Here is a 25,724-nt window from a genome sequence, read left to right as displayed (position 1 = left end):
CCTACACCAAGCAATCTAACTCCTTATCGGTATGGTGATCTAAGTGTCAACAAATTGTAAAAAAACTGCCTCACCTTTGCCGTTAGTCACGGCCACAGGTCTTTCATTTCATCTGAATCTCGGAATATACTAGTAACACTTTACAAACGATCATTGATGTATGTGACGAGGGGCAATCATGCGCACGTCATCGGCGCCGTTTCTGGATGATGACTACATGGCTAATCTACATTTGAACAATGGATTGCGTGTCTAAGTTGTGTGCAAGCGAAAGCGAATCAATTTCTTGGACGAGACTCTGTACACAGATGCAGTGACAACAAGCTAACAAATCTTTGCGTGCCGGTTCCTGTTGCACACAGCTAACAACAAAGCTAACGCGACCTGTACGAGGCACTAGCAATAATTACATTCGCATTGCTGCTTCTAACAATTTTTTTGGCCGCTACACAGACGGGTGTCACGGGTCGTATCCTGTTCGCAGCGTGGCAGGTTTCACTACGACTACATGGAGGATGTCAACGAGGTCCCTGTACAGGAGAGTTAAGTTCCTTCTGTACCAGCAGCACAACGCAAAGCAGGGGTTAACGTTGCAGCTCTTCTCCTTTTGGTACACATGTTGCCCATTTCAGGTTCCAGTCTGTATTACAGCAGAATCCATTGGAGACTCACGGCAAGAGAAGCCCGTCTCCTACGTGCATCATCTGAACTGTCGTCTTCGAGCTCACTGCAACATCAAGGAGACTAGTCAGGTAAGGTACGTTTTTTTTTTCTCGAAAACGCAGGAGAACTACGTATCATTATATCAAGAAGAAAAAATAGGGGCTAGAGCCCTACAACACACGCCACACAACTCAGAGATTACATTCACGCCCGAAATCAGATAAGGTACGTTAGAGATTATATAACATATATACATGGTAATTCTGAATTTCTGTGTGCCAGTGCCAAACCTGTCAGTTGGGCCGTGAAGGTAGCTAGCGCTGATCTCCATTACATTTTCCAACCAGGTACCGGGGAGCTAGTGGTAACCTATAGTGCACTTGGGGTACTTGGAGCCGGACCCGTGTAGACTATTAGCTGCTTATCAGCTGTCGAAACCAGTAGGGTGGTGTTTTCTTGGTCTAGGGCGAGTGCCGTGACGTCCTGTCCTTTTTCCAGCTTCAGCGTATGGATTACCTGGCAGTGTATACTTAACTGCTTAGAAATTTGCACATGTAAAGCCAGAGGTAACAATACATAGCAAAAGCCAAAAAGTTGTGATCGGGGTTCACCTCAAGTTTGTATAGATCAAGGAAGCAGATAGAGGGAGCGTCAACAGATAGCCTGGTCTCATTTGATTCTTGTACATCCTCATCACTATTGGGCTTGTCAAGCTCATAATCATCTTCTAGAGCATTACTGCAGTCATGATTGTCAGTGCTAGCTGAACAAGTTCCCATTGCAGCAAATTGTCCATCTGTAGAAATCTCAATGCAACTGACTCGTGCAGACAAAGGTGACACAGCCGCGGTAGCAATAGGGATTCCGTTAACAGTGAAGGTGGACAAATTTTTCTCAGATTCATTCCAAATCAATACAATTCCTTGAGAAGACAAGCATATGGAATGAGCTTCTGGCACATCGAGCTTCTTTATTAGCCGACCTGTCCTCAAGGAATGTAATAGGACACCAGACACACTCGAAGATGAACCAACAAGCCCCAAATCAGAACTAACAGAACAGCAGGTTACTTCTCCAAGATGTCCTCTTAGTACATGCATAGGACCTTCGATTCGTCGCCTCCTGTAGGTTTCTAGAGTTTTGCTTGGACTATTATCATTGCTACTACCAGTGGCTAGAGGACTAGTAGGTGTTGTCGGTGTAGATGGTGGAGGTTCTGGAGCATTTTTCTTATGTGCAGAACCCACCTGACGTATCCTCCAAAGTATAACTGTTGTGTCGCGAGACCCTGTAACAAGATAATTACTGTCTGCAGACAGTGCGAGGCAGGTCACAGGAGCAAGATGCCCAAATGCAGTTTCGATAGTCCTTGCTCCATCTGGAGAGACCATCTTTACAGAGTTATCTGCATGCCTGCCTATAGTAAAAGAGAATAAGGATACCAGGAACAGCTTACCACAATAGTTCTTAGAATTGTAGGACAGACAGCTAAAACAATATAATAAGACAAAATCATGTAGCATCCTATTCAGGAACCAATTATAAAACTAGTTGTTTGAAACCATAACGTTTTAGGTTTCAAAGTGAGAGAATTATGAGTTCCTAGGAAACAAAAAAAGAGAGTAAAATATGTACCAAAGAGAATGACGAAAGCCAGTTTTTTAGCAAGTAGCATTGAAGGAAAAAGTTGACGTGCAATGAAATAATTACCAGTTATAACTTCTTTGTCACATGTAACAACAACAGCTGATGAATTTTGTACTGCAGATGCAGCAAATGCTACAGCTCTTGGAAACTGATAGTCTTCTGCAGAACCTGAAGATCCTTTAAATATGCGAAATATTGCGCCACCGCTCGAATTTATGGCATTTTTTCCGTGATGAAAGAGGAAAGGCGCCCCTAGGCCATCTGGAGTATTTGGCTGCCAATGGTGCAATGCCACATGTGCTGTGGGAACATTAGAATCTATGACTACAAGACAATCATTGGATACAAGCATCGTGCTAGCAGGAACATTGCAGTGCTCTGGACTTGGAAGCACATAAGATCTAACTTCACTTGGGTTCCGGAATATTGTCTACACAGAAGGAAAAAAAAGGAGAGGCAGTAAGTTCACCATAATTTTTTTTGGATCTTCTTTTTTTTCTTTCTCTGTTCCTTAATCTTCTGTACTTTAAACTCTAAACTCTGAGCTGTAAACTTTGTACGTTGTTTTTTTAATGTTCAATAAGTTTGCAGTAGGAGCCTCTGGCTCCTCCTGATTCTTCAAAAAAAAAAAAGTTCACCATAAAATATCATGGTGCTAAAAAAACAACTGGTTGCTGTTTAATGCAAAAACACAATGGTGCCTGTGAGCTAAGCGGCCACTCTTGTCATTCAACCATCATTAGTATGAAATTGCATGAAGGATTAGGAGTAGTCATATTGGATTAGAATTCTAAGAATATCTAATAAATTGTCAACTTGTCATATGCCCGGAGGCAAAAATGGAGATGGATGTAACCTACTATGAAAGTGAACTCTTGAATAATGTGCTATTCTGTCCCTTGGATAAGAAATTACTACCTCTGTTCCAAACTACAATTCACTTTGGCTTTGTCCTAAAGTCAAACTTCTTTAACTTTGACCAAGTCTATAGGAAAATGCATCAAAATACACATTAGCAAATTAATTACATTAAATTAGCAAAATATACATTAGTAATTACATTAACTTTCGATTCGACCAGGAGCAAGTAGTGGCGTGAGTTGTTTGGGTGTTGTACCAGAGTTGTGTAGGATGAGTGAAACACTCTCCTCAGTTGTATGGTTTTTGGGCCCAGTTTCCATTAAAAAAACTGGGCAGGCACTTGCCTTTTTTTTCTTTCTTTGTCCAATAGAAATCGCAGCAAAGCTTTTGCCGTCCTTTCTAATTTTTTTTTGCATGAAATATATCATGATGCAGTAGTTATTTGAACTTGTAAATGTCAATACATTTTTCTAAAAATTGGTCAAAGTCAGAGAAGTTTGACTTAGGACAAATCTAAGATGAACTATAATTTGAAATGAATGGAATAATAATAAATCAGCAAATGTGAGTCTAAACGATCCATTTTTTCATCTCTATTTGGTATAGTAATAGTATATGCACTGTCTACCAAATAATGGACTTCTTTTCTTGTGAAACATGGAAATGACACTTGAAATTTTTACCTGCAATTGTAATATTTCTGTCAACGGCCTTCTTCTTATATGTGGAACTGTCAGCAGTTGAAATGGTGTCTGTCCAAAATAACATATTTGATTTTGTACACCTTGCCGTTGGACCTTCAGCATTTTCAAAGAAGATGAAAATTTTGTATAGTTTCACCAAATCTGAAAAGGTGAAATGCATAATACTTACTGGATCGGTGATTTTATCAATGTCCACCATCCCATCATATGTAACATGTGGGAATATATTGTTGGCTACTACTGCTTCTTTACCTCTTTGTTTATATCTGAACACGTATTCAATGACAAAGTGGTGTATCATATAGATGCGGAGAAAGATGACATCAATACAAGTCTCTTAAGAGAAAAATAGGACAGTCAATGATTCTATGTTCTTCCTGTTAGTTCTTATAAAGCGGACAGTCTAAACATAGAAATCACATTCCAATTACTTAAAAAAAATCACATTCCAAGGATCTGTAGAAGTTAAGTCCTGCTCCCAGTTATCACTTAGTTATCTGTGCTTAATTATGTTTCTGCTATTAAGGCCTTGGGCAGCACAAGTGACTGTGCAAGTACCCAGGCAGTTAGCTGTTTAGTTAATGCTCTAATGAGCCATCAATGTAATCAATGTGCTACTTATCTCCTATATATGAAAGAGCAGTCGCATGGGTGTGTAATCCCAGGCTGAACAAAACACTCTGTACCTCCAACAATTGGTACCAGAGCCTAGGTTAGACACCTCTCTCTCATCTTCTACTCGAGCCCCCTTCCCTGCTTTCTCATCCATGGCCTCGACATCTTCTGAGCGCCGAAGGAAGACTGCCAAGGACGTCAGCAATGCGGAAGACTCCTCTGGCCGGGCCGCGCGCTTGAAAGCTGCAGAGGAGGCAGCTGCGCAGGCAGTCCAAGCGGCGCGGCAGGCGGCGGCCGCTGCAGAGGAGGCGGCAAGGACCGCGCGGGTGCTGAAGGAGGAGATTGCAGCAGAAGTAGAGGGGCTGGAGTATGAAGAAGAAGAGGAGGAGGTCAAGAGCCCGCGCCGGAGGTCTCCATCTCCGCCATCCCGCAGGCGTGGCCGCGGTGGCAGGCGTTGGGAGTCGCCTGTGTACGACAGGGTCGTATACAGGGACTCGGGCAGCGGCACGAACTGGCCGATGCTGTCCAAGACAAACTACCACGAATGGAGCCAAGAGATGAAACTGCGAATGCAGGCCCGCGATCTGTGGGATGCAGTTGAAGGAGAACGGGTCTCGTTCCGCGACGACCGGCGGGCTATGGAGGCGATTGTCGCAGCGGTTCCCAAGGAGATGGGGATTCCGCTCATCGACAAGCGGACGGCGAAGGAGGCGTGGGACGCCATAGCTGCTGCGCGCATCGGCGTGGACAGGGTCCGCCGCGCGACGCTGCAGCGCCTCCGCCGCGACTGGGAGAACATCAGTGTCAAGCCAGGAGAGAGCGTCGAAGACTTTGCCTTCCGCCTCTCAACTCTGCATCGACAGCTTGTCCTTCATGGTGATCAGGACATCGATGAGAGGCGTGTGGTGGAGAAGTATCTGCGTACAGTACCATCGAAGTATGCGCAGATTGTGGTTGCTATTGAGCAGTTTCTGGACCTCGACAAGCTCACGCTTGAGGAAGCCACTGGGAGTCTCAAGGCTGTTGATGACCGTGAAGAGCAAGCGCCTACCGAGCCAATCACCGTCGGCGGCAAGCTCATGTATACTGAGGAGCAATGGCGCGCACGCTGGAAGAAGGAGAAGAAGGGCGGCGGGGATGATTCTGCTGGCTCTAGTTCAAAGAATCAGCGCGGCGGCAGCCAAGGCGGCGGTGGTGGCCGCGGTCGCGGCGGCTGGCGAGGAAAGGGCCGTGGCAGCGGCCGCGATGGTGGACGCTGTGGCGATACCTGCCACAATTGTGGCCAGGAGGGCCACTGGGCAAGGGACTGCCCTCATCCGCGCCGAGACAGAGACGGTGACCGTGATGGTGGCGGTGACCGCGGCGGCGGACGGGGCAGAGGCCGTCGTGGCGGCGGCCGCGGTGGCAATCAAGGCCAGCACGCTGGTGGCCGAGGGGGCGCAGGCGGCAGTGACGGCGGCCACAATGGTCGTGTGCAGTATGCAGAATGCGAGGATAATGGGGCTCTGTTTCTAGCGCATGGGCTCGTTGATCTTGATGAGTGCGCGCCGGCATACACCTATGCTGCTCAAGAGGTGAATCTGGAAGAACCAAAAGCCCGCGCCTTCCTTGGTGCCAATGGCGATGAAGAAAAGGCAGATGTATGGTACCTTGATTCAGGAGCTACACACCATATGACTGGACGGCGTGAGCTCTTTTCTGACTTGAATACGGACGTGCGAGGCACGGTCCGGTTTGGAGATGAGTCCAAGGTTGACATCAAAGGCATCGGTTCGATTGCTTTCGAAGGAAGAACTGGTGAGCATAGGGTGCTGCAGGGTGTGTACTATATACCAGCCCTGAAAAATTCCATTATCAGTCTTGGTCAGCTTGACGAGACTGGCTCCAAGGTGGAGATATATCACGGCGTGTTATGTATCTGGGAACACACTGGCCGTTTGATTGCCAAGGTGAAGAGAGGGGCTAACAGATTGTACACACTCCAACTTCAAGCAGCCCAGCCACTTTGTCTTGCAGCACGCAGAGGAGATGTAGCGTGGCAGTGGCATGAGAGGATGGGGCATTTGAATTTTGATGCACTCCGCAGACTTGGGAAGGAGGAGATGGCGCGCGGTGTCCCAGTTATTGATCATGTAGAGCAGGTGTGTGACACCTGTGTCACCACCAAAATGAGAAGGCGCCCGTTCCCAGCTACAACACAGTACCGTGCCAAACAGCCCCTTGAGCTGGTGCACGGCGATCTTTGCGGACCAGTGACACCTGCAACACCCGGAGGGAATCGATATTTCCTGCTGCTCGTCGATGACGCTAGCCGTTTCATGTGGGCAGCGCTCATACCAAGCAAGGATGCAGCAGCAGAAGCCATCAAGCGCATCAAATTGAGCGCAGAGGCGGAGAGTGGTCAGAAAATCAGGGTGCTTCGCACCGATAATGGAGGAGAATTCACAGTTGCTGATTTTGCTACCTACTGCGCAGAACAAGGCATTAAGAGGCACTTCAGTGCTCCCCACTCACCTCAGCAGAATGGGGTAGTTGAACGGCGCAATCAGTCAGTAGTGGCCATGGCAAGAGCACTGCTTAAGCAGAGGGGCCTGCCAGCTCGGTTTTGGGGGGAGACCGTGATGACAGCAGTCCACATACTGAACCGATCACCGACACGTGCGTTGAAGGGGATCACCCCATATGAGGCCTGGCATGGACGTTCACCAACTCTGGGACACATGAAAGTGTTTGGGTGTGTGGCATACACAAGGAAGCTCAGTCAACTGCGCAAACTTGATGACCGCGGCGAGGCCGGCGTGTTTATTGGTTATGCAGAAGGAGCTAAGGCATATAGGGTGTTTGAGCCTGTGAGCGGGCGTGTCAGGATCAGCCGTGATGTTGTATTTGATGAAGAACATGGCTGGGATTGGTCCTCGCCGGAACCTGGGCCATCAGTTGTGAACAGCAGTGAATTCACAGTTGAGTATGTCTGGTCAGAAGAGTTGAGCGAACCAGCGTCACCGTCGTCGCCTCTGCTCCCAGATTCACCAAGAACACCCGCACCAAACAGCCCAATAGGAATTGAAGGAGCAGAGGGCTCCGCATCAACTCATCCTCAAGCTAATTCTGCTCCAGCGGCGCTGGAAGTGTCACCACCGCCACCAAGTCCTCAGATTGAGCATGCCACGCCTCTGGAGGATGATGATGATCGACTGGATGCTTATCACGAGGATGAACCACTTCGCTACAGAACTGTCAGCAATATCATTGGCCAGCAGCCCACACCGCCACCTGCAACTCGCCTGTTCGCAGAACTGCATCTAACGCACTCTGGCGAACCAACTTCGCATACTGAAGCCAAAAGAGACCCAGCGTGGTGCGAAGCAATGAAAGAGGAACTGCGATCAGTAGAGAGAAACAAGACCTGGGAGCTTGTAAAGCCTCCTGCTGGTCACCGTCCAATCACCCTGAAGTGGGTGTTCAAATTGAAGAAGGACGAACATGGAAATGTTATCAAACACAAAGCCAGACTTGTTGCTCGTGGCTTTGTCCAGCAAGAAGGCGTGGATTTTGATGATGTTTTCGCCCCTGTCGCACGCATGGAATCTGTTCGAGTCTTATTGGCTCTGGCGGCACAGGAGGGCTGGTCTGTTCATCAGATGGACGTCAAGTCCGCATTTCTGAATGGAGACCTCAACGAGGAGGTATATGTGTACCAGCCGCCTGGCTTTGCTGTTGCTGGACAAGAAGACAAGGTGTATCGCTTGCGCAAAGCCCTGTATGGCCTACGGCAAGCGCCAAGAGCATGGAACGCAAAGCTTGATTCAACATTGAAGAAGAAAGGTTTCAGACAAAGCAACCATGAAGCTGCAATCTATAGGCGAGGTTCTGGAAACCATCTGTTGCTTGTCGGTGTGTATGTGGATGATTTGATCATCACAGGGGCCAAAGAGCAGGATGTTGAAAGCTTCAAGGCTGAAATGAAAGCAATATTTGAGATGAGTGATCTCGGGCTCTTAAGCTTCTATCTGGGCATTGAAGTACAGCAGAGCATCGATGGCATCACCCTCAGACAGACTCACTATGCCAAAAGGATACTGGAATTGGGTGGTATGGTGAACTGCAACCCTGCAGCCACCCCTATGGAGGAAAGGCTAAGATTGAGCAAGAAAAGTACAGCCAAGGAAGTTGATCCAACACAGTACAGGCAGCTGGTTGGAAGCCTGCGATATTTGGTTCATACTCGACCTGACTTGGCGTTTGCAGTCGGGTTTGTGAGTAGATTTCTGGAGAGGCCCACCATAGAGCATCAGCAGGCAGTGAAGCGTATCCTTCGGTATGTGGCAGGCAGTCTGGAGTATGGCCTGCACTTCACCAAGGCATCCAGTGAAGCCAGATTCATTGGCTACTGTGACTCAGACTTGGCTGGAGATATTGACTCAAGCAAGAGCACTACAGGTTGTCTATTCTTCCTAGGCAACAATCTGGTCAGTTGGCAGTCCATTAAACAAAGAGTGGTTGCCTTATCTAGCTGTGAAGCAGAGTATGTTGCCATGACTACTGCTGCAACACAGGCTCTGTGGCTGTCCAGGTTACTTGCTGAATTGTTGGGAAAGAAAGTGGAAGTAGTAGAGCTGCGAGTGGATAACAAATCAGCAATAGCACTTGCAAAGAACCCTGTCTTTCATGACAGAAGCAAGCATACCAGGATCAAACAACACTTCATCAGAGATTGTGTGGAAGAAGGCAGCATCAAGACTAAGTTCGTCGCCACAAATGATCAACTGGCAGACATTCTGACTAAGGCCTTAGGCAAGGTCAAGTTTGAAGACATGAGAAGCAAGATTGGGATCATGAAGATCAAGGATGGGGGAAGCAGGTCTTAGGGGGAGAACTGTCGAAGTTAAGTCCTGCTCCCAGTTATCACTTAGTTATCTGTGCTTAATTATGTTTCTGCTATTAAGGCCTTGGGCAGCACAAGTGACTGTGCAAGTACCCAGGCAGTTAGCTGTTTAGTTAATGCTCTAATGAGCCATCAATGTAATCAATGTGCTACTTATCTCCTATATATGAAAGAGCAGTCGCATGGGTGTGTAATCCCAGGCTGAACAAAACACTCTGTACCTCCAACAGGATCTATTTATCATAATAAAAAGGAAAAGGACAGACATTAAAGCAGCTTAGTGGTAATTTGGAAACTAGCCTTAAACATGGTAAAATTATGTAGACCAATCCTAGTAAAAAAGCATCAGGCATGATGATTGAACTAGTGATTTAAATAAGGCAGGCTGGCAGAGGATATGAATGATATTGCAAAAATAAAAAAGTTAGATAAATGAATGAGTAGAAGGCAAATGTAATTACATGTGGAAACAACACATAACTAACATACCCAAATATTAGATCGATCCATTCATGCAAACGTGTGGAGACATGATCACTCTCGAGAGCTTTCCGATGCATATGTACAAAATCAACAGCATTTTCAGCCCAAGGAGGCAGTGCTACAGATCCTGCAATAATAATACTCAAACATTAAGAGTTTCAGTTTCACTGCCTTATCTGTATCTATACAGACTGAAATGAGACTCACCTAGTCTTCCACTTGAGTTTACATTAGTAAATACCTCAGGAAGGTAAAACATCTCTGGAACCTAGAAAGATAGCCACATAATCAGATTCCTGTAGAAGATTCCAAATAGACTTCTGCACCAAACGATGCAAAATGCACAGTAACCAGTGGAAAATACATCCAAGAAGCACATGTTTCACCAAAACTTACTAGCTCTTTCACATCATTCATGCCCTCAAGAACACCGTTCCATGTTCCAGCGATATCAGAGAAGGCACAATCATCATGATCAAACTTGGCACCTTGCAGCTGAGCATAGAGGATACTAAAAGGTTCTATCCTGGCAAGATAATACAATACCTGCAATAGTTATAACACTAATTTTCAATATCTTTACAACGAAGCAATACTTCAAAAAGAATCATATACACAAGGTATGCTAATCGACTAAAGAATGGTTTGTTAGTGAAGAGCAGTGATAGAGTCATATACACAAGGTATGCTTATCAGATAGAGTCCCAACTCCGAACAAAAGGCACAAACAAACACGAAAGCATAGACATATAAGAAAGATGTACCGTGCCAGGATTGGAGTAATGTGAACTGTAGTGAAATTTTGGGATGATTGGATCCTTGAGACTGGAGTAATGGTCTTGGAATTTCTTCAACCGTGGAGGATTCAGTGCACCAATCGGCTGCATAGGAAATTATCAAGTACCACCAGTGGAAACACAGGACATGCTATTATTACATGGAGAACCCAGACTATCAAGGAAAGTGGTACAAGATTTACCTTTGAAAGATCTCGGTATGTGGACGGACTTTCCAAATCCAAGGTTTTGGACTTGTAATCTGCTATAACCCATGGAAAAACAGGATACTGCAGAAAAAGATATTGAACATAAAGAATAGTAGCAAAAAATTATTACATTCCGGAATGAGAATCATGCAGCAAAAAAATATGCCTGAGTAATGTCATTGTAAGTGCGGCCAGCGAGAGTGTTCAGTTCCATCAAATATTCAAAATTGCTAATCTGCACAAGCAAAGTATACTCAGATCTTGATATCTAACACATAGGCTGCAGAAATGAAATTAATGGGTTCATTTTGAACGCAAGAAATTAATGGGTTCATATACCTCCCATTTAGCCCAGCGTTCCATCAACTGTGTCTGCTTGAAGATTTGCTCAGGTCTCTAAAAAGAACATATCAGATTAGTGGCTCTGAAAGGACAAGAAACCTCCTGCTTTCAGAACTGCACTGAACACTTACTTGGGTAGCAAGGAAAATGTCGTTCAAATAAGGAGGTTTAGTGTGAACAATGGCCCGATAAGCATGTGTACGTGATCCTATATCCTAGATAAAGTTCAGATACAATTCCAAAAAGGTTATTCACCTATAACATGCATGAGGTTCAAACAAGTTGGATTAGAGTTAGAGTCTCATAAATGATGTACCTCGAAATCAAATAAAAAGTTTGACCTGTCTACCATAAATAATTCCAAAGCGCTTTGGCGTAGTAGATATCTGCAGTAATTCATTTAAATCAGTGTGGCACAAAGAGAGCTAAGCAGTTAGTGTTAACTACTTAACTCTATAATGTAGAAATATATGAGCAGGTAACAGATGATCTAAAAACTAAAAACATTTCCATTAACTAAATCTTTTCCTTAGAAAATCATAACCTAACAAGTTCCAATATGTACCAGATGGTAAAAGAACCATTTACCTTCTACTATAAATCTGATGAAGTGAAGATAGGAACCAGCTCCGATCTCTATCTTGCTGATCATATTGGCCACTAGTGGATACAATATCATCCATGTAACTTTCACTCATATGATCATCAACTATGAAGTTAATCCTCTTTGATGTGACCTGAGAAAAAGATTACAAACTAGGGTTTAAGATATCCATACATATTGAATTAGGAGATGAAATGGATTAGTAGGACAGAGAACACAAGAGACTTGTGATAGTAGCTAAGCTCATTAGTGAACTGAGATTTTATTATCATGCTGTCAAGGTAAATAACCAAGAAAAAATAACTGTATATATGCATAAGAGATTGGTTGTCATACGCTCGTGTTTATTTAAACTTCAGTTTTAATTAGATTTAGATGTCATTATCATTAATGATGAGAAGTTACGACACCAACCAGAAGTATGTTTTAATACTGACATACATGTAAACTATACAGTGAAAGCACGTACATTAGAACACACTTACTTGGAAGGTTCCTCGTACAACCTTCAATGGCCGAATCATCATTGAAGGAAGTTCAATAATAATTCGCTCATTATTAGTCTTGTAACCAGGTGTAACTACTGTGGATCGGACCAAGTTGAGAACAGCAGAAAAGTCAGAACTTCTTGAATCAACTGATCCTGTAAAAACCAGATCAGGTGTTGACGAATCTGTCAGTTGATCATCCACACTGCTGCAGATATTCTCACTTTCTCTCTGTTGTTCATGTCCTTCATCTACTGTAATCAAAGAACTTATACGAAGAACACTAAGTAAAGAGTCTCCATCTTCTGAGTGGCATGCGTCTGCACCATCACAAAGAAACTTCTGCTCCCCATAATTAGCAGAAGCACCCAAGTGATTCAACCAATTGTAGTTCCTTTTCATAAATCTTCTCATTCTTAACGAACTTTCAGTTAAGTCTAACTTCCAGAAAATCTGTGTGACAGAAAAAAGGAATGGCACAAAAGTCAGAGATAAGAAAACAGAATTCATGCATGTCATTTAGCTCTATGATGCAATATTTCCTGAATGAAAAAAAAATTGGTTCAACATCATCGTAAAGCGGTCAGTAAGGAGAATTGTTTTTCATGATAATGTAGTATAACAAGTAAGTGTAAAGGAAACACAGGACTGTGACCATACACTATCAGGGCTACAGAGGAGTTCTCCAAAAGGTCCGTAGAGTCTACTTGTCTCTATCAAGCAACGAAGAAGATGTCGCCATGCCCGAAGTCCAATAGACATGCAACTGCGGTTTAATATTTCGACTTGTGTTCGCCTCTCCATCTGCATGCCCAAAAGTTGCCTCAATGATGAATACCAATTTCTAAATATCAAGAGTGGACGCTTTCCATTCCATTACAACGTACCTCAACTCGCTGCAAATTACGTGCTAATGCGAAACTGGAAACAAGAAGTGCAACATATTTGTACGAAAGGGCAGAAAAATCTCTTCCTGAAACAGACTTTGAGTCAGCAGACTGCAGACACTCCATCCACGCAGCACCCATAGCTTCAGATATGTTCCACCTTTGGGCTCTCTCAATATCACCAGCAGATCTCCTCTGTCCTGAAGTAGCCATCGCTACAGCACTAAGACCCCTTTTTGAACCAATCTTAGCAGTACGCTCAAGGTCACGAGCAGCAGCCAAGGCTGCAGCTTTTGCCGCTGTTTTGTCCTTTGGTGCTGATGTAGGCAAGCTTGGTGTAGTATCTATAGGCATCTGAAAACTTGAGAAAGTGTGCAATTTAGCTGCTCTACGCTCAAGCAATGAGGTGTCACGCCTGCGCAATTTATTGGTTGGTGGTGCTATTGTTTCTGTCCCAGAGGCACCAGCAGCAATCATGGCCAATGCCATTGCAACTGGTGGAGAGGCAAAAGCAGCAGCCCAGTCAGGTGATATCATTGCAACACCAACCTGAGATCAAAAGACATGAAACAAAAATATCACCATGAACAGATGGGCTTTTGAAGAAAAACAGTGGTGAGATCTTTATCCAATAGAAATACAGACTTTACATAAAAACCAATGTTTTTATTAAGAGTAGCATGTAATAGTATCAACACTTAAATGTTCATGAAGACTTAGGCAAGCATCCAGTGAAATATTTCAGAAATAAAATACAAATAGCAATACTGTGAGAACTGATAAGTAATAAGTCTGTAAAAGAAACAGTTTCAAGAACATCAAAATACAAGATAAACAAGTTGACCAGATTCAGAGTTTCCTTTGCAAAATTAGTTTTTTTTTCAGAAACTTCAGAGTTTCCTTTGCAAAATTAGTTTTTTTCAGAAAATTATATGATAAAAAATAACGATTCTCCGAAACTTTGCTAGAACTTCTAATATGCGCTAGTCCAAGTACCAACAGTCACTGATACAATATGAGCACAAGCACCAGGCACCCTCAGTTGTCACCTTTGCATGAAATATAAAGTATTAACTTTACCTCAACAGGTGAAGTGTCTGCTGCCAAAGCCCAATCATCACCAACTAGTGGATTTTGTACATCTGGAGACGTAAGCTCGTGTATACCAGCCAAAACAGAACGATATCTTTTCAGGACAGCTACAAATGGTGGCATGATCAATCCAACATACTTTTTCCTCACTGGTTTTCTGTCACTGCTTACAGCATGCCATAACTGTTATGATACATAAATTTCATGAGCAAAGCAATGTGTGCTAAAGAAAACTTGTTCGTCTACTGCTAGAAACAACCAATATTAACAAACAGACAGTAGAAGAATAGAATTCCATGAGTTTAAAAGGTGTAACACAGAAAACCTTACTTAGACATTCTAAATTGCAAGCTATGTTTTGATATCCTACAGTGCACGATATGATTATCATAGATCATAGAGGCGCTGAATAAGCATAGACAAACATTCTTCCTTAAAATCACATGAAGCTATAGTGACACAGAGTTGAGAGTAGCATTAAACATCAATTTCAGATATACAACATTTTTTTAGAGTTTAGAAACACAGTCCATGGTACATCTTTGTGTATCAGGACAATTTGATTCGTTCAAAAGATAACAAACAAGAATAAAAAAATACAAGAGAGATTACGAGTGATATTGATGTTCCTTATATTCTATGTTTCATAGAAGACGAAAATAATCCTAAGCTTAACAGAAAAAGATGAACAAACAGCTTTTATGCAGGTCACATTGAAGCATTAAAACACTTTTATGGATTCCTCCAAAACATTTTTTTTTTGAACTTAGATTCCTCCAAAACATAAAATTATCTTAATAACATACTCCCTCAATCCCGGAATGCTAAACGTATTTTGATTAGAGAAAAGTCAAACAACATAAATTTTGACCATTAATTTGTCTTACTATATGTTAACACTTGCTAAAGAACCAATATCATCATCTCAGAGGCACTTTGAATATAAATCTATTGATACAAGTTTCATGGCCTAAACTTGTATATAATTTGAATAATTGGTCAAAGTTTGTAAAATTTCAATTTTCCCTGTATGAAATATGATTATTATTCTGGGACAGAGGGAGTATGATTCATGGCACTTTAAGAAAATAATTATGATTAGAAAAAAAATTGACATCATGTACTGACTTCAATAAATTATTCAAGATGGAATGAGAGCACTGGAAACCGATATCTCACCAGATGGAGATCTATTATTCTACAACAATGATAAATAAACTTACCTCTGAATAAAGAATAGAAGAAGCAACCAGAACTCGTTGTCTCTTAGATTCAGAAACTGGCATATTAAGAACAGGACTGAGCACTCTGTTAAAAGAGCAAGAATTCCAAACATAAGTGAATATATTTATATATGCCAATTGAAAAAATAATAATAAAAGGTAACTCCAGAATATGACTAAACACTGAGAATGAGTGGGTTGTGATGTATGCAGAAGTATCATACAGAAGTATCAGCACTAGCACCCCGAAGCTCAGGACTCAGGAGCGAGGCCAGGAATAGATTAGGCCCTGGGCTGATCCAGTGTTGATACATGCTCAAGTGCAAGTCCTTTTTAACCTTTGTTTTTTACGCAACTTTTAGTGGATTCAATTGAGTTTGTGGCCTTGGACCAGCGCTGCAGCCCATGTAGCCCACTAGGCCTGGCCCAGGCTCTGCCACTGCCGAAACTCGTTTTTCCTAAATATTCATAAACATAATGCAACATAGAAAGTGGTAGAGACAGGTCCCCATGGACCACTTGTCAGCTTCACACTGGACTCTGTTTTCCAATTTATATGAGGTGTTACTGAACTCTCTTTATTGTTTTTTTTTCACGAGTACCCTGTGAAGTAGGGACTCGATAATTTGAACAGCAGAAAATTACGACCTCCACATTATATCTCTTTTCATTTCATGTACATTGACTGTTGTGGCTACAAGATAGTGAATAGATTGTACCTCCACAAAAGTGCAGCTGGACGTTTTCTCATAGACTCACTGGAGTTACCATCAAGTCCCAGCATGCTTCCAGTCTGACAGCCTAATCCTTCTGAAATCACATTCTTCATGCTAATGTTCCTCATGAAAATGTCATCTTCCCCACTGTCATCCTCCCTCATTGAAACAAGGATCAACCGGAGCATGCAAAAAAATGGCTGATCACTATCTAACAACTGATTAAAGGCACCCATAACACCCATGCCAGGCCCAAATCCAACTCCACTATCGAGGCAACCACCAAGTCCAGAATCTAATAGAAGTGCCTGCAGCATCGCAACTGATTTCTTTATTAATGGAAGTTCAATCCAGTTTCCATCGGAGTCCTTCTCAAGAACGGACTTCCATGATACCCAACCACTCCCCCCGCCACCAAACACATTAGATTTGGAAGGGATGCATACACCATACCACAACCGGGTTCTGTACTTCCACCCTTCTGAAAGATCCGAAACACAGCTCCCATAAGATACAAATGCGTGCCTGACCGATCCATAAGGTTCAGCTGCTGCTGCTGCTGTTACACGTTCCATCACTTCAGCAGAAAGTTGCCCATTTGTGTCTACTGTAGAAGCAAGAACCTGGAAATTTTTTGACAAAGACAATAGCAATATAGTAAGATAACCTTCAAAAAAGAATATGAAGAGTAACAAAAAATGAGCGAATGGCTACCATCTATTAATTAAAGTCATTGCTGCAGTAAACACAGTATTCTTTTGGATTACATTTATGCTTGTTGAGTTCCAAAACTCAGTGAAAAAGAGCAGTCAATGGGCAACACAGAAAAAAAAATATAGACAGCAAAAATATCAACGATGATAAGAACAGTATACAGACGTTCACATTAATCAAGAACCTATAGGCTGCAAACAGGGTTTTTGATTATAACGCAGACTCTTCAGAAGTTCATGCTTGGTTCCTGTAATGGCCAATGGCCTTACTGGTTACAAGGTTAAACAAATAGTATTGTTTATTGCTTCATGATAAGTTGTTCCTTGAAGTTGGACTTCAATCATCTATTATATACTCCCTAACCAATACCATAGTGCTTCTTACAAACTAAAAATATTTAGAATGACACCATCTCATCTTGCAAATTCACCGATATCAGAAAATAGAAATAAGTTTGACATGTAATGATGTAACATGCTGAAACATTGGAAGGCCACTCTAGATATACATACATCAACTGGAAGACCACCAGCATCACTGGACAAAGACTGTCTTGAGCCCCCAGCTTCCAAATGCTCACTGCCAGTTCTACTCAATGAATTTGACCTACTGACAGCTAATGAAGCCATTGAAGCAGGTGATGCAGCACTATCAACTAAACAGGTCATGAAAAATTGTTGACTGCGTGACCTCAAATGATCTTCCACAAGCATCAGCAGAACAATTGCATTCTCAGCCAACATTAATGAGAGATTGGCAACTTTCTCTGTATGTACTTTTGTTTCTTTAGGCACTAAACCCTCCACTGCAATACCAGCTGCAGCAGCAGCAGTCCCTTCAGTTTGCTGTAAAGGCAAATAGTAAAAGAACATCATTGATGAACTGAGAATTATTAATTTCATAATTTTAATTAACTTATGATACATCATTTGTTATGTCATAGTACTGAACTGTCAGATATCAAGAAGAGTGTAGGCCACTGCATTAAGAGTATATAACAAACATGATCTCTAGTAATATCGTTGATGATGGAAATGCCACAACTATATATTACTACTGCACTGACACACAATCACGCGCTGAAAGGAGTTACCAATACCGCTGTTACTATGTCCAATTGAGTGTCCATGTTAACTGAAAAAAATCCAGGCTAGTTTTATGATATCAGTTTAGTAACAAGCCAATGCTTATATCCAGCCTACTTTGGTAATCCCAGGCTCCATCATGAACAAGTCACAAAAAAAGGGGCTCCACCATGAACAGAAGCTTACTCCAGTGAAGGGTGATTTAGAATGTCTAAGAGGTTGTGTCATCTGCAACTGCTCCTTGATCCTAGCTGGTACATGTAGCCCTTATTAACCTTATTATCTTAATTGCATAAGCAGTGATCCTTCCATTTTATAACAAAAAAGGGGCAGCCTACAAGGTTGCAAGGGCTTACAAGGCTCGACTAATGTGTAACCTCCTGTACTAACTTCAAGAGTCAGCTTGTTTCACATATGTGCACAGCAAACTGGATGAGATACACCAACAAGATAAAGCCTAGGAGGCTAGGACTATGCTTTATTATTTCCCAATTTTAACAGGATCCTAACAAAACAGGAACAATAACTTTATACAGAAAAAAAGCTACTGCCACTACAAAAAAGTCACTGCTGCAGCCTGCTGCTGCTACTGCCACTACAGGAATTTGAGAGAGGAAAAAAGGCTATAGCTGCAGCAGCAGTGCCTTTTTCTGCAGCCAAACAAGTAGAGATTCATTAGATGAAAAAGAAAAGAAGAGTCAAAAGGGTAGGATCCAGCAACAGAAAAATATATCACCACAACACACACAAATTCCTTGGTGGAACACTACATGTAAAATATAATAAATTTCAATTGCATGTATGAATATTGAATAACATTCGCAAAAGAAGTAACACCTGAACTTGAAGCTCCTGAGCAGAAAAATTAAGCAGACTACCCAGTAATCTCCTTTTGAAAATTGGTAATGATTCTTCGCGCCTTAAAAAGAACAAAATATCACAAGATATCACTAAGGTGGTATTAGCGTTACATATTTCTTAATAGAATAGGAATATGAAAATCAATAAAAAAAATATATCAGCTTGAATTTGATCTCAGGGAAAAGTACATATGTACTCTTGGGGGAATAAAAAGAATGTGATAACCGATAAACCACAAAAACTACATGCCTAGAAAATTAAAGAAAAAGCGCAGGATGCAGAAACTACATAATTAACTGGAAAACTTGGTAAGCATCTTATTGTTTACCTAATTCTTTGGTCGCCGGTGCTAGTTCCTCCAACCATTGAAAGCCATTCTGCACAATGTATTGTTGCCTCTACATCCTGAAATATTGCCACATTACAAAAGGTACAAGGCTGTACAAAGTATCCATCTCAAATAAGAGTCTGGCGAATGAATGAGCAATCCCAAGCAGAAGACTACCACAAAAAGGAAGTTTGGATCTATAAAATATGTTAATTCTGAATAGAAACAAGATATCAAAATATCACCTTCCACCCATCTTTTTCTCGCATTGAATGCTGCAACACAACAAGTAGAAAATTGTGTACCAGGTCTTCAACCTCACATATGCTTATACCATCTGAATCTTTGTTGTCCCCCATCTGCACACCAGTTTATATATCAGAATCTACAGAAGTGAACAGACAAAAACGGAGAAAGTAGAGAGTAAGAGAGTACAACTGTGAGCTCTTAATGTATGCCCATTACAGAAAAAAAAAAACTTTGATGTTTTCATCACAGAAAATATTACCTCGTGATTAGAAATCAAAACTTCCAATATCCATTCCGGCCACTCACTGATGGAAGTCATTGTACTTCTGTTCTTGGCATGACTGCAAACCAAATATAGAAGATCCTGAAATAAGGTAGAAGGGCACCATGAGTGATCAAACAGGAGGAATAAGGAATGCCATAAAAACATATTGATGTAAAAAATACCATCAATGTTTAATTAAGAGAAAGAAAAATAACATATGCATGGTTTTTCTATTGCAGTTTGTGCATAACTCCCATCAAGGGTGGTAGCATATGTGTTCGGAGTAGCTGTGATATTGATCTTAGTCTAGTGCTGTGCGACACAAATAAGATATCTGGTTTATAATGCAATAAATAAACAAAGCTTTACAAGCATATTACATGTAATAAAGTCAAGTTATTAACAATAAAACATTAAATTCACAAAAAAACATGGAGAAAAATATTAAGACAGAATACAGTCTTACAAATCAATAAATATACCTGAATAACACGAGCTTGGAATGACCTTGATGCATATGGAAGAGAACGAAGTAGGACTACCAAAAGTGGAATATGTTTAAAATGGTATCCAGAATCATGCAAATTTTTTAGGTTATCTTTTGATGAAGAAACGTTGATCTGCATTCAAGAACACAAACACAAATTTAGGAAGTCTGGAGGAAAAGCAGTTGCACTTAAAATTCATAGCGTGAGTCGGAGTTAAACAAACTCGAATAACTTTTGTATGGAAGTCATGCTTTTTTTTTTAAAAAAAAAGGTTATAGGATGTTTTACTTATTCAAGTACTTCCAAGATAAGGAAAAAAGGTAATCATACAGACCCACTACTACAGTGCTCGTACATATCCTTTACACATAACTACATAATGCACCTGAGAAACACCCATACCACTGAAGAAATTAACGCCCTGTAGACATTTCTGGTCATAAGCCTCCTTGGGGCTGTTTGGAAAGCTTTCTGCAATGCAAAAAGCAGTAGAGATACTCTGTCTTCAAACATGGTATTTCCTTCTCCATTAGAGGTAGTTAGAAAACCACTTGGTAACTTCGGTCTTACAGTAGGTGAGGTAGAAGTCAGGTGGCCTGAAGCAACTAAAGCACCCAAAACATGGACTATCCCAACAAGAACTCCATCACCATTATCAATATTTTGCACATTGTCAGAGATATTTGGGATATCCATGCTACCCAAATTCTTTAGAAACTGACCCTTTAATAGGCACCATTTGCTAGTAGATTCAAGTCCAACTCCAGTTTCATGAGAGGTGGGATCATGATGCTGCACTGATTGAATCTGATGATCCTGGCAGTTTGTTTCACCACTAGCATTTTTAAATTTTGAGTCCATATTGGTAAGCTTAGAAGATTCATTCCACAAAGCAGAATCATGTGACACATTACAGCTATGGATAATATTATTATCACCAGATTTAGCTTCCCTCTGCAAAAGAACAAGTAACGCTTCTACTACTCCACGAGAAATGAAGGACTGAGCAAACGTGTTGGCTCTAGAAGTGTTCGGGTGCACAATCAATCTGTAGATGAGAAGCAATACCCTAGCAACCTGCCAATGTAGAACATTACTAAAATCATAAGAACCATATCTTACTTAACTTATACTTAAAGAATGTATACAATGTGGTTAAGAACATGGGCTCAGCGCACATCTCAAAAATTAAATGATAACATATATTATCAAACCATAAATATCAAAAGGCTTCAGAAACAAATTATTTTTGCATCTGCAGGGCATATTGTAGATCAAAATCAGGCAAATGTTCAATTAAGGCACCACATATTCCTCCTTAGAACTTTATAAAGACAGCACATTTGAGTGTGACGTACTGCAAATGTCTGAGACATGAAAGGTGTTATGAAACTATGAAGATCCAAAACTTGGGTGCGAGAGAACCAAGTATTTCCATGCGTAAACATCAAAATGAACATGAAAAGGTGTTGGCAAAACTTTCGCAAGAGTAGTTTTTGCCCTTTTCTCGGACAAGAGTAATTTCTACCTTACATGTGGCAAGTAATATTGTGCTAGACTGCCAGTTCCAAGTGCAGATACCTGGTTAGGTTGTGGGCAGTCAACAACAAATCCAACCAAACAGCGAACATCATCAGAAGCCAATGTAGAAGGTGCTGCTCCTATCAACAGTTCAATAACAACCAAAAGCTCATCGACCAGAGCATTCACATTTCCTAAAGGCCTCTCGTTTCCAGTAAGTGTGAAGGTATCAATTGAATCTGCTTCATGAATTACCCAGTAACACCTTCTGCATCCATCAAGAAGCATTTGCAGTGCATTTGCATCACGCATGCAAGTAGATTCTGCAAAAACCATGTCTGCAAGTGAAGAGAGAAGCTTTTTCTGCAAAATATAGTTGCATGAACTCCACATCTTCAGGTCCAACAGCAAAGTGCTAAAGAGCTGCACCTTTTGACCATGATCGTTTCTTTGAGACTGACACAAAGATACAATTGCAGTAACAAGCTCTTCATCACTCAGTATCTCTTTCTTCCCACTTTCAAGTTTGGATAGTGTGTCTAATACGTAATGTAAAACTTGAGATAGAAGCTCTGGTCCATGAGTACGGCATAACTCTTCTTTATTTCCAGGATGTTGAACAGCCACAGAAATGATCCTGAAAATAGGAACAGAAAGAGACGCAGTAGCAAGAGACGATGATAAATCGCCAAGTATAGGTTCCAGGTTATCCATCTCGACATTGCTCACAATCAGTGGCAATAATGCCATAGGACCACCATAAGCCAATGCCCATAAAGATTCAGCTGGACGCACACGATTTGAAATATGAACCATGCCAAGAACTTCTGCAGGTCTTCGGTGAGTACCTAAGATTCAATGTAAGGTACCATCAGCAGTAATACTTCTAAACCAGCCCAAGCACATCATTGCACAACATATGTTTTGGCACCCATTAGAATACCCTGGTCATAAGGGCTAACACCATGTTATTAAAACACCTTTTCTTTTAATTAACATAGGCATGATTAACGCAGGACTGTGGAAGAGAATTTTATTTACAGTGTGACAGGTAATAGCCCAAGAAAAATGCCATGATAAGCTCAGAATTTCAGAAACATTGCATCAGGATGACCAAGTAATAATCAAGCTCCCCAAAAATCAAAGAGTTCATGAGTCTCAATTATCATTTATCAGAATGGGCAATGAAAGCAACGTGAACATAAGAAAAGAAAAAGGAACATCTTGAACACAGACCTGTTGAGCCAGAAGGTGAAGCATCAGAACAAAACCGGCCATTGAGCAGGATGGGATGGTAAAGAAGATGTAAGCTTCCACCGATCTCAATATCAAGTGTATAACCATCCTCTGCAGTTTCCCTAATGTGGTTACTTGTAGCTTTCCAAGGAAAACCAGCACCGTTGCCGAAGCTGGGAAGTGCATCTCCTCCCCTGGAAGCCAGTCGACTCATTCTCTCTGGTCCAATAGGCTCCGTAAAGATATAGATAGGTCCCATCTCTGCAAACAATGGACACTGCCGCCGCCGCCGCTGAAGGCCGGCGATAGTTGGTGATGGATTGGTCCCAATGCAACAAAAAGCCAGTGGTTTCACGATGCGTGGAGGCTCAAATGGACAGCTTTCATGAAGGTCCCCATCAACATACAACCGCAATTCACTGTCAGCCTTACCAAGCAAAGCTTGTTTGCTAGAGTGCTCCAGACCAACAAAGTACCAGCACCGTGGTTTGAATTCATAAGTGAAATGGAGAGAAGCCTCCTTCCCCTTCCCAGCCCCACTCTCCACAACTAAAAACTGGCCATTGAAATAGGCCTCAATACCATGGTTATCCGAAGTGAGGAAACTGAAAATCCTGGGCATGTGCTTTGTCCCTTCTCCTGCAAGCGTGCAGGCAGCAGCCTCTGCTGCTGAAGGTGATGACTTCCCAGATGCAGATCCTGCAGCGGCTGCGACGGCTGCAGTGGCTGTAGCTGTGTCAAGTGAGCCTGAGAAGGACTCTACGTATATCCATGTGGCAAACCCAAAACCATTCGAGAATGGCCACCGGTTCTCCCCCGGGGCGAGCAAACCGGAGCTCTCCCCGTCAAACTCGAAGGTCACCGCTGGCCCTTTAGCCTCACTGCTAGCCACAGCTTTTTCCAACGCGATAGTCAGCGGCGTGGCCCACCGTGTGCCGAGAGCCTTCTTGATCAAAAGGAGCCAGGTGTGCAAGTCCCTGACACTGACAGAGTGCCCGCCCAACACCTGAATGCACTGCACAAGCGGCGTCCCGTCCCAGTTGCTGCCCTGACCCATTCCGACGAACAGCTTCTCTGCGACGTCCAGGAGGACTGCGAGGAGGCCCGAAGCGGCGCACATGGTTCGATTGCGGGTGCAGGCACTGAGAGTGGCAAGGAGGCCACGGGTCATGCGGGTGCGCGGCGACGGCTCGACGCCGAAGGGGAGGTATGGCACCAGCTCGGCCGCTATCGCGGCAGCTCGCGAACTGGACATGATGCTGGGTGGCAATCCGGTGGACGCGCCGATGCCGTCGCCAGCGCCCTCGTCGAGTCCATCCACGCCGCCCATGGTGACCATCAGCACGTCCACGATGAAATGTGAGACTTCGCCATTGTCCTCGGAGACCATCTCGCGGAGGCGCTCGACCCCGCCGCCCATGATCACCGCGTCCACGGCGCGCACCACCTCCTCGGGCACGTCCGACGGCACTACCGGTGCCAGGCGCTTCCGCAGCGGCGGGGAGGGATCCGAGGGGGCTGCCGGGGAACCGGCGCTCATCTCCGTGTCCGACACCTCCTCCTCTTCGACGGTGTACGCCTCGTCGTCGAAGGAGCCGAGCGATTCGTCGGCGAACCGCTCGTCGACGCCGTGCTCCCACGGCGCGGGCGGCGAGGCATCGGACATCTCGCCGGTGTCCTCCTCCCCCATCTCAAAAGCTTACTCCATAAAGTTTGAGAAAAAAAATGTGAGGAATTGGAGAGTCACTGGAGAAATGAGGAAGGATCAAACACAATGGCGAAAAAAAAATTGGGATTCTGGAGACGACGACGAAATTGGGGGAAAAATTATGCGATTCTTTTGGTCGAAAATTTTGCGATTTGGGTATGAGGCCGGGGAGAAACGGTCGGTGTTTTGGGGAAATGCTCGTCCGAGAATAATGGTGGTGGCGCGGTGCATGGCGTGGGAGTGGCGGAGGAAGAGAGAAAGAGGAAGCGGCCGAGCGGGGAAGGCGAAGAAATGGCGTCGCTGCGGGAGCGGGTTCACTGGTCGCGGCTGCTTTTTAGCTAGGCCTGCCTGTCAGTGGCTTCTTGAATCTTGACGTGGCAGGATTAGCGAGCATTTTGGACTGCGCCCCTCTGTGTAAGCATGTTTGTCTCCCCGCCCACAATGCTTTGGCCGTGCTACAGGACAGGACTGATATAAGTACTGTTTTTCTTTTTCGAAACAAATCAGTTCCAAGAGTTAAACATCGTTCAAGAAGAACGTTGAAACGGCTGATTTCTGCGTTCCTGCAGAGTCACACATGGAGCTTAGCTTGACAGATACACTTCGTTCGTTCCAAAATAAGTGTCGTTTGCGCTTTTTAGAAAATAACTAAATATGTAGTAAAAAAATATTAGTATTTATAGTACATAATTAATATCATTGGAAAGATTTTTAAATCTATTTTTTTAACAAATTTATTTAAAGACACAAATATTGCACGTATTTTCTACCAATCGAGTCAAATTTGTGGCACGAAAAGCTAAAACAACACTTTTTTTTAGAACGGAGAGAGTATATGAGACAGAGGGCTAGTGGAGGCAACCAAACGTGCTCTTTATATCTTTTTTAATTTACAGAAATAATTATTTTGGTGAAAAGAAAAACCTTCCAACAACATTTTAAATTGAAAATATTGTCAAGATTTCTCACTAGCTAAAGATAAAGAGCGAGGATGGCTTTCTAGATTATGCACAGTTTATAAACAACTGTTAGACAATACAAAGAAAACATATAAAAATGACATTCTCTCCTATT

The 25,724-nt window shown here is 42.7% G+C and overlaps 1 protein-coding gene across 1 annotated transcript; it reads right to left on the bottom strand.

Moving 5' to 3' along the window:
• LOC8076215 (BEACH domain-containing protein C2) lies at positions 59–24,940 on the bottom strand. Its single transcript, XM_002452746.2, has 31 exons — positions 22,943–24,940; positions 21,767–22,554; positions 20,588–21,262; positions 20,180–20,317; positions 19,692–19,796; positions 19,429–19,542; positions 19,184–19,260; positions 18,832–18,913; positions 17,422–17,754; positions 16,199–16,818; positions 15,480–15,564; positions 14,245–14,439; positions 13,165–13,713; positions 12,938–13,081; positions 12,275–12,730; positions 11,774–11,922; positions 11,502–11,571; positions 11,317–11,400; positions 11,183–11,239; positions 11,010–11,078; positions 10,838–10,924; positions 10,623–10,739; positions 10,255–10,404; positions 10,066–10,126; positions 9,865–9,985; positions 4,045–4,141; positions 3,855–3,968; positions 2,374–2,740; positions 1,275–2,080; positions 954–1,179; positions 59–727 (listed from the first exon to the last, which is right to left on the bottom strand). The coding sequence occupies exons 1-30, from the start codon at positions 24,630–24,632 to the stop codon at positions 1,033–1,035; spliced, it is 8,547 nt and encodes a 2,848-aa protein (XP_002452791.2). The 5' UTR covers positions 24,633–24,940; the 3' UTR covers positions 59–727; positions 954–1,032.

This window comes from Sorghum bicolor, chromosome 4 (genome assembly GCF_000003195.3).
Source record: "Sorghum bicolor cultivar BTx623 chromosome 4, Sorghum_bicolor_NCBIv3, whole genome shotgun sequence".
NCBI classification, from domain to species: Eukaryota; Viridiplantae; Streptophyta; class Magnoliopsida; order Poales; family Poaceae; genus Sorghum; species Sorghum bicolor.
This window is presented reverse-complemented; position numbering and strand designations above follow the sequence as displayed.

Excerpts from the sequence above, each read along its gene's own strand:
- LOC8076215 (XM_002452746.2), bottom strand. The coding sequence starts at position 24,632 with ATGGGGGAGGAGGACACCGGCGAGATGTCCGATGCCTCGCCGCCCGCG. Across the intron at positions 11,923-12,274 it reads TTGTACGAGGAACCTTCCAA|GTCACATCAAAGAGGATTAA; the intron begins GTAAGTGTGTTC and ends TCTTTTTCTCAG. Across the intron at positions 11,572-11,773 it reads CATCAGATTTATAGTAGAAG|ATATCTACTACGCCAAAGCG; the intron begins GTAAATGGTTCT and ends GAATTACTGCAG.